At 50.7% G+C, this 8,452-nt stretch overlaps 1 protein-coding gene across 2 annotated transcripts; it reads right to left on the bottom strand.

The window, feature by feature from the left end:
* Positions 1–476: 476 nt before the first annotated feature.
* On the bottom strand, positions 477–8,145 carry LOC127345533 (UDP-glycosyltransferase 86A1). 2 transcript variants are annotated; one of them, XM_051372023.2, is made up of 2 exons: positions 7,428–8,145; positions 477–1,612 (listed from the first exon to the last, which is right to left on the bottom strand). In XM_051372023.2, the coding sequence occupies exons 1-2, from the start codon at positions 7,969–7,971 to the stop codon at positions 708–710; spliced, it is 1,449 nt and encodes a 482-aa protein (XP_051227983.1). In that variant the 5' UTR covers positions 7,972–8,145; the 3' UTR covers positions 477–707. The 2 variants fall into 2 exon arrangements, with proteins under 2 accessions (XP_051227983.1, XP_051227988.1); XM_051372028.2 differs by lacking the exon at positions 7,428–8,145 and adding an exon at positions 1,751–2,558.
* Positions 8,146–8,452: the final 307 nt, after the last annotated feature.

Here is an 8,452-nt window from a genome sequence, read left to right as displayed (position 1 = left end):
GGATTATTCTTGATGCGGTTCTCGGGGTCTGAACAAGCTTGCTAGGGGAATAAAGGAAAACCGTGTAATTTTCACGGGCCCTCGGCAGCACCTGGGTACCACTTCTTCTCACTTAGGGCTGGTTTGGCTGTTCGGGCCAAACTTCCCCGGGTAAATATTTCCGGCCAGAAATAGGCAGAAATAGGAGCAAACATTCAGGATTATTTTCCCGATCTTCGAACTAGGGGCAAAATCTCTCCGGGAAAACGCCGGTATACCGCCTGGTTTCATGTGACCAAACGAGCCCTTAGTTGGAAACGTGGGAACCATGGTTGGCACAGTACCCACAAAACGGCTTAGATTACACGCATTATAGGTTTGTAATTTAAAGCTAAATCTAGTGTTATAATAGACGGATCACATCACATGACATTAATTTAGTATTATAAATGTTACTTATTTTTTCTATAAAATTGGTTAAATTTCAAAATGATTGATTTGGAATAAAAGGTAGAAGTATATTTATTATCTCGCGGAGAGAGTATACGGTATATAGACACGTATAGATTGTAGACCGTTCACATGGTTCGAGTTCTTCTATGGTATATACCACCGGACAGAGTAAACCCAAGCGTCCCGCCAAAAAAAAGAGTAAACCTAAGCGTGGACAAAACACTGATACATACAGCTGAATATAAGCTCCATCCACGGCCACTGGCTCGCTTAACTCAGCGCCCGCCACAACGGCGCGTTAGCTCTTCGATGAACTCGTTGAAGCTCCGCTGTGACGACCCATCGGGCGCCGCGGCAGCCTCGAGCGTCGCCCTGACCTTCTTCACCGCCTGCCGGAGCTCCTCTCCCTCCTTCCCGGACATGACCCCCTCGATCCTCATCCTCACCTCGTCTGTGAACACCGTGCCACGATCACCGATGGGCACGCCGACCCGCCACTCGCGCACGACCAGCCGGCGATTGGTGAACTGGTCGGTGAGGAGCGGGAAGCACAGCATGGGAACGCCCGCCCACACGCTCTCCAGCACGGAGTTCCACCCGCAGTGTGTCAGGAAGCCGCCCACCGAGGCGTGGGAGAGCACCTCCACCTGGCAGCACCACGGCACGACCAGCCCGCGCCCAACGGACGCCGCCGCGAACCCCTCCGGCAGCGGGTCAGGGTCGTCAGAGCTCACGATGTCCGGCCGCATCACCCACAGGAACCTCGCGCCGCTCGCCAGGACGCCCCCCGCAATCTCGTGAAGCTCTTGCTTGGTGACATGTGCGTAGCTGCCGAAGGATATGTAGAGCACGGAACCCGCCGGCTGCGCGTCCAGCCAGCTGGAGCAGTCGGACTCGGCCCACATGGAGGTGGCGACGGCGCTGCGGGCGAATCCGGCGGGGAAGATGGGACCAACGGCATAGAAGGGCTTCTCGGCACGGAGCGCAGCGATGGTGGACGGCTCCAGCTCCTCCACGGTGTTGCAGAGGACGTAGTCGGCGCCGCGTGCCTCCTCGAACGCCTTGAAGATGATGCGGTGCACCACGCTGGTGGTGTCCGTCTCCTGGAGGTACGACATGAGCTCGTGCGGCTCGATCGCCGGCACGCCTGGGATGTACGTGATCGTGTCCTTCCGAGGCTCTACAGCATATGACGAAACGGATTGTCAGTCAAATTTACACTTTGCAGCTATTTTACATGGCGAAAGCATTATTGAAGCATGGTTAAGAGAATTGGAGTGCGGATAAGTTCTACTAGGTCGGCATGGCGTCTGTTCACCGTCGCATCCGAAGTGGCCGTTCTTGGTGAGCAGGTGGACGTGGTAGTAGAGGTTGAAGATGAGTGCGGGCTCCGTCCAGAAGGACACGTACGTGATCCCGAGCTTCCTAGCCAGGGTGGCAGGCCACACGAAGAAAGTGTCTGTGACAAGGCACGTCGCGGCCGGGTCCACGACGACGCGGCGGAGCACCTCCTCGACGTTCCCGGAGAAGGCTTTGAGCAGCGCGCCCATAAACTCGTCGTGGTGCAGCGACCGGTCGAACCCCACGGGGAGGCCGTCGCTCACCAGCTCGTACCGCACGTCCATTGTCTCCGGCGAGGCCGACGCGCGCGCGTCGGCGAAGACGTCGTACCTGGCCGGGTCGACGCCGAGCGCGCGCGCTGTCTGGTCGTGCACAGCCTCCGTGTTGACGACCGTCACGGCGAAGCCCCGCGCCGCCAGCCGCAGCGCCAGGTGCGTAACGGGGATGACGTGGCCCTGCAGCGGGTACACCACCACCACCGCGTGCGGCTTGCCCTTGCCGCCGGCCCCCTCTTGCGCCATCACCACCTTCCTTCTTCCTAGCCTAGCTTGCTAATTCCGTTGTTTTCTCTGCTCGATCTCCCTTGTAGTCAAGTGTGGCACTCGTTCCCTTTGTAGCCCATATTATTGACCCAATGCTACGTCGTCAACAGCACAAGACTCCAACACCGGCCGGGAATTAGTTATGCAATCCGTCGCTATCGCTTCGCCGCCGGCCGGGCTTACCAAGTTCCGATTCGATCGCTTCGCAGTCGCAGTGTGATTCCTTCTGCTGCCGCTTTGAAGTAACTAGTGGTGTTGGTTACCAACGTGTAGTCAAATTTCCCATGGTTGTTTAATCAGGTGCAATTTTCTTTCCCCGCTTGAAAGCTAATCTGCTGAGCACTTTGGAACACATTCATGCGCCTTTATCTTTGGCGAAACGAATGGCGTGATGACACTGGTAGAAAAAGAGTTTTTAATCCCGGTTGGCAACCTCCATTAATACCGGTTGCGCAACCGAGATTAAATATGCGCGACTAAGCCGTCCACGTGGGCGGTTGGCCTGCGCCAGGACGAAGGACTAAAGGCTATTTCGTTAAAAAAAAAATAGGTTTCTAATTATTTTTCACTCCCTCTTTTTTTCTTCTATTTTTCAGAATTTCTATTATTTTAGTTATTTACATAGTTTAGTGTCTAACTGCAATTATCTCTAGTTAAATTACTTACTCGTGGTCACACTTCCCGCTCGGTCACCCATCCTCCCACACTAGCACGCTTAACTTCCGAGTTCCATTCCGTCCCGCATCCAAGTGCTTCACGCGCATGTATGTGATACTAGTATCATATCAATCCTATTAACATGTTGGTTGATGTCACATTTATTTATTGTTTGAATTTCAAATAATTCTTTTAATAAACAAAAGTAATTATGTAATAATGAACTTGAATACATAAATAAACATTAAATTTTTAATTTGTATTTTTTTAAATTTTTTAAATATTTTTTTTGCCAAACCTAAAACCTAAAAATTTGAAAATCTAAAAATTGGTTAAAAGTAATAGTAATCTTTATGCAGAATGCAATTAATTATTTAATTTAAAAAAAAATAATAAAATCAGTAATTTATAGCAAAAACTAAAATCTTCCTGCTTTCGTATTTTCATTTGGAATTTTGAGAATCTAAAAATTGGCTAACCGGGTAAACCCCGATGAATTCGGATGTAACATTTTCCCACGATGATTTTGATATATTATACATTTTTTCGACGTCGTATGCAAAAGTTAATGTGGTTTTACCGTTTTTCAAACCTTTTTTGCAAAATAAGTGAAAATTCGAATTTCTTAATTTTCCCTAATAGTAGGTTGCGTAACATATAGGAATCTCAAAAGATTTAATTTTTAAATTTTCTATCATTTTCTTTTCTATTTTACAGAGTTAAAAAGGCGATTACTCTCGGTTCGTAACACCAACCGGGACTAAAGAGGCCTGTGCTGGCCGCATCCCACCATAACCTTTTAGTCCCGGTTGGTAAAGGGTACCCTTTAGTCCCGGGCTGGAGCATTAGTCTCGATTCACCAGGAGAACCGGAACTAAAGACCCCATTAGTCCCGGACTAAAATATTTGAGGACTAATGAATTAGAATGGCTAGTGACACATGTGCTGGCATGGTGCGCACCTTGTGCGTCCACAGGTGAGGTAAGCTGATAATGATCGAGGAAGCAGCCACCGAGCAGCTCCCGAAAAGAAAATACAAGCAGCCACCGAGCCACGTTCCTGCAGATTCGCGTCTTATCCACGCTTAAATTAAGATCAGATCTTACCTTGTGAAATTCGTCAAAGTGACGGAAAACCTTTCTCCTCACTTCTGCTCCGGTGCTTCTCTCAGGAAAATTTCTGGGCGCTTCAAACGTAACAACAATGGAGTTCTTCCTATACCTATTCGTAAGCGGGTGCACAATCGTAATTTTAGTGTAGGTCTACCGTCTGTACAACTATGTATAGGTCCATATGGCGCCCATTGTGTTGTACTTTATTTTTGTACGTATCTACGGTCACGCGAGTGTGTCGAAATAGAAAGATCCTACAAAGATCTTGCTCACGTGACCTCTTTCTTTTTTACGCGACATACACATTCTGTATCAATACAAGTGGATATACATGGACTGGATATGGATTTCGGCGAACCCAACACATGGAAAAAACCAACTATGACCCTTCAACTTCATTTAGGGGGGAGCACCGGAGCAGCCCTCCTTTCTCCTATGGCGACCCGTGTCGTCCCCTGCGGTGGCCGGAATGCGCTTTCCATCCAGTCGCCCCAGCCCCCTCCCCTCCCCCACCGTCGTTGGCGTGTGGACTTTCCCCTCTCGATGTTGGACGACACGATAGGCCAGCTGGCTCCAGGAGGTGCTCCTCGGCGGCGCTTGTCTGGCGCGATAGCGGAGGCCTAAGTGCACTAGCGTGGCAATGGAGACTTTCCAGGCCCTTTCGAGGCGCGGCATGGTCCATTCCTGTTGCCGCGTCCGGTCACCACCTATCGATAGCGGTGGGGGACGTCCTCTAGGTGGTAGTGCTACTCACCCCTTCTCCAATCTCGTGGCTGCTCTATGTGTTACCGACCGAGGCTAAGTATCATCTGCACCCATGAAATTGGTGCAACCTGTGCAGCGTATTAAAAGATGCATGCAAAATTTTGTATTAAAATTTCAGGAATTGTTTACCACGTGGACACAATATATATCTGCCACACTATAAAAATTTAATTTCAAATGCTGCTCAGAGCTCAAGAATCAAAAAGGGGAAATCACATGATGAATACTACCTATTTCAAGTTGGGCTGTGAAGTGAGCCCATTAATATTAGGAGATCTAAATTTGCATTTTTCGTTTCTCAAGATATGTTCCAAATGTTGATTTGAAATTTTGCGAGATAATTGAAGTGCACCATAAATATATGGTAAATTGTTACAAAAAAAATCTACGATTCCTTGCAAGTGTATTTTACGTGGACGCCGATTGCACCATTTAATGGTTGCATAAGATACATTCTTCCGAAAATGTATCCACTGAAACCGAGCAATCTGTGCACCGACTGAACCATGGTTTGCAGACCTTTGGAAGAAAAAGGAATGTACGATCTAGAAAATAGGACTGCTGGTACAATTTACAGATGGAACCATGTAGCAATACTATGGGATCTATTTTGTAAATTTGCTAGTTGCTCTTCTTCTAAATGGATCGTATCCTTTCCTTATCTATCCAAAGGCCCACGACCCGTCATGCATAAGAGAAGGGGAGCGTGGCCGGGAGCTCCTCTACGCCGACCTGGTCGGCAGATCGACCGGTGGCCGCACACCCGGTGAATCCTACGCGCCCACGGGACTCCATAGGCGGTGGGAGGTCCGCGTTGCTCGCAGCGGCGGACGCCGTTGCTCCCAGCGGCAGAACATGCTTGCTACAACTCTACAAGGGGGTATCAGCCTTGCTACAAAGAGCAACGGGCTTCGCTACCATGGCGCGGCGGACGCCTTTGCTCCCGGCGGTGGGCATACTTGCTACAAGTGAGTTCCGGCCTTGCTACAAAGGTCGACGGGCTTTGCTACCATGGCGCGGCGGCGCTGCTACAAGGGACGGCTGACCTTGCTACAATGGTGTGTGGTTTTGCTGCAAGGGCCGACCAGCGTTGCTAACTTCGCGTGGCGGCATTGCTACCCATGGCGGGGCAGCCTGGAGGCGTTGCTACCAGAGGGGTGCGGTGCTGCTACAAAGCGCCAACAGCGTTGCGTCATGTCGGGTTTCTCCGACGACCGCCGTGGCCGGCGGAGGAGATGCGCGGCGCAGGGAGCAGATATTAATCAGCTCTCCGGCGACGCCCTTGATGAGGTTCTCTGGCGGTGCCTGTGACCTTTTCTCCAGCGACACACTACTTAATGAGTTTCTCCCGCAGCACCGTCGACGGTATCTCCGGCGACGCCCGCATCGAGTCGCCGGCGACGGCCGTGATGTTTGTGGCTCTCGGAGGAACGGGGACGGGGTAAAAGAGTGGCAGCGCCATGTGCGGGAGGAACATCTTCTCATCTTTTTCTGGGATTGTTTTATGAGAAAAAGGACACATGTCACTCTCCACCCGGGGGTTTGGGTGTTTGATCCCCGGGGACGCTTAGCGCTCTCTTTTAATAAAGCTAAGATATTTTTTTATTATGGAGAGAGAGTAGTTAGTTTTCTCGAGATATCATGGTAGTGCTATCTTTTTTTTAAATGGAGGCAAAATGTTTGCCTCATCCATTAATTAAGAAAAAGTTGTACAGTTTTAAGAGAAAATCGAGCAAAACCTACAACAACCGGACCAAACCCACACAAGCAACACACCCACGTAGACCACAAAGCGACACTAGCTAACACTTGAACACGACACTCTAACGCCCGCGCCAAAACATGCAACTCTTACAAACGCAAACTCTCGACCCATCGATCACAACATCCACCTTGGCGACAAGGTCGACGAGACAAGTGCATTGGCCCTGAATTCTGTGGCCATCTCTAGAGAGCTTCGTGACTTAGTTGCCGGTTTGGAAACGGCTATCCCTAGCTCTTGCAAGGAGATTGCTTGCCTCCTGGCGGAGAGAATTTCAGGTAGCAAAGTTTAGATGGTGGAAGAATATCTAAAAAAAAAACAAGAGAAAGAAGAGTGACGTCACGACGATGATGTCTACGATTGCTTGATGGATGGTTTCTACCTTCTCAGGTAGTCCTTTTGGGCCGTCGTTTTTCATGGTAGTGCTATTGATGTCCATGTCATCGAGTAGTCAGATACTTTTCCTCCCCTGGACCAACCCGGTTGGTCTGAAACGGAATTCCTTGTACACGGAAGAAGCCAACAAAGAAAACGAAATGGCATCGCGCTGCCTCCATCTATTGGGGGCCAATTTCATCAGGCTTTTGTAAGTTTGTAGACGCCCGGGAGGAACACCGAACACATGTCCCGACCCTTAACAGCGACGGCCAAAGGGAATCTGTGATCAAGAAGCCATTTGCCAATCTGTGATCCTACGATTGACGCTCCGACAGACCCTTCGTTCTAATTACTTGAATCAGCTAACGTGATATTATGCAGAAAAAGAAGGAACGATTTGCAACGCCATGGTTGCATGCCTTGCCACTTTTTACGTACCTTTGCATTTGAAGTGGCCGTGCTTGGTGAGCAGGTCCATGTGGTAGTAGAGGGCGAAGATGAGCGCCGGCTCCGTCCAGAAGGACACGTACGGCACGCCGAACTTCCTGGCCAGCGTCGCTGGCCAGACGAAGAATGTGTCGACGACGAGGCACGTGGAGGCCGGGTCGACGACGAGGCGGCGGAGCAGCTCCTCCACGTGCGCCGGGAGCACGTGCAGCACGCCCTCCATGAACTGGTCGTGGTTCAGCGACCGGTCGAACCCCAGCGGGAAGCCGTCGCTCACCAGCTCGTACCGCACGTCCGCGCCCGCGCCGGCGAAGATGTCGTAGCGGCTCCGGTCGACGCCGAGGCCGAGGGCGCCGGCCGTCTGCTGGTGCACGGACTCCGTGTTGACGAACGTGACGGCGAAGCCCCGAGCAGCCAGACGCAGCGCGAGGTGCGCCGCCGGGATGACGTGGCCCTGCAGCGGGTACGGGATCACCACCGCGTGCGGCTTCGTCCGGCCGCCGGCGCCGTTCGCTGCCACGGCCTCTTGAGCCATGTGGAGTTCAGGCGAGAGCACTGCGCGAGGTCGTAGGCGTAGTGTGTAGTAACACTGTACACTGGTCGATCGGGAGGAAAGAACAACGAATGATAGGCTGATCTATAGGGCGAGCGGTAGACGTACGCTGCTCGTACTCGTACGCTACGGTGATGGGCCAGCGCATGGTTTTGCACTACTTTTCCTTTGCCCGAGCACGCACGGTGTCATTTGGCCATTTGGGGAAGAGTCTTCACGTGAGGTGGGGCCCCGTGACGTACATGGAAGTGGACACATCGATGCCACACATGTTTTTCCCCTAAAAATCTACCTATCTATATTACTAGTAAGTTTGCACGTGCAACGCACGTTGACTAATACAAATTAAAACCATAAAAAATATGAAAAAATGAAATACTCTCTAAAATTTAAATTAGTTTGTAAATGTTTTAAAATGCAATCCTGCATTCCAAAGATGAAATCCTGCTTGACGAAAGCATGC

Source organism: Lolium perenne, chromosome 1 (assembly GCF_019359855.2).
Source record: "Lolium perenne isolate Kyuss_39 chromosome 1, Kyuss_2.0, whole genome shotgun sequence".
Taxonomy (NCBI): Eukaryota; Viridiplantae; Streptophyta; class Magnoliopsida; order Poales; family Poaceae; genus Lolium; species Lolium perenne.
Note: the sequence above shows the minus strand (reverse complement) of the source record. Positions and strands in the feature narration are given on the sequence as shown.

Coding starts and splice junctions, on each gene's coding strand:
- LOC127345533 (XM_051372023.2), bottom strand. CDS start 7,971: ATGGCTCAAGAGGCCGTGGCAGCGAACGGCGCCGGCGGCCGGACGAAG. Junction 1,613..7,427: donor CGGCCACTTCAAATGCAAAG/GTACGTAAAAAG, acceptor CATATGCTGTAG/AGCCTCGGAAGGACACGATC.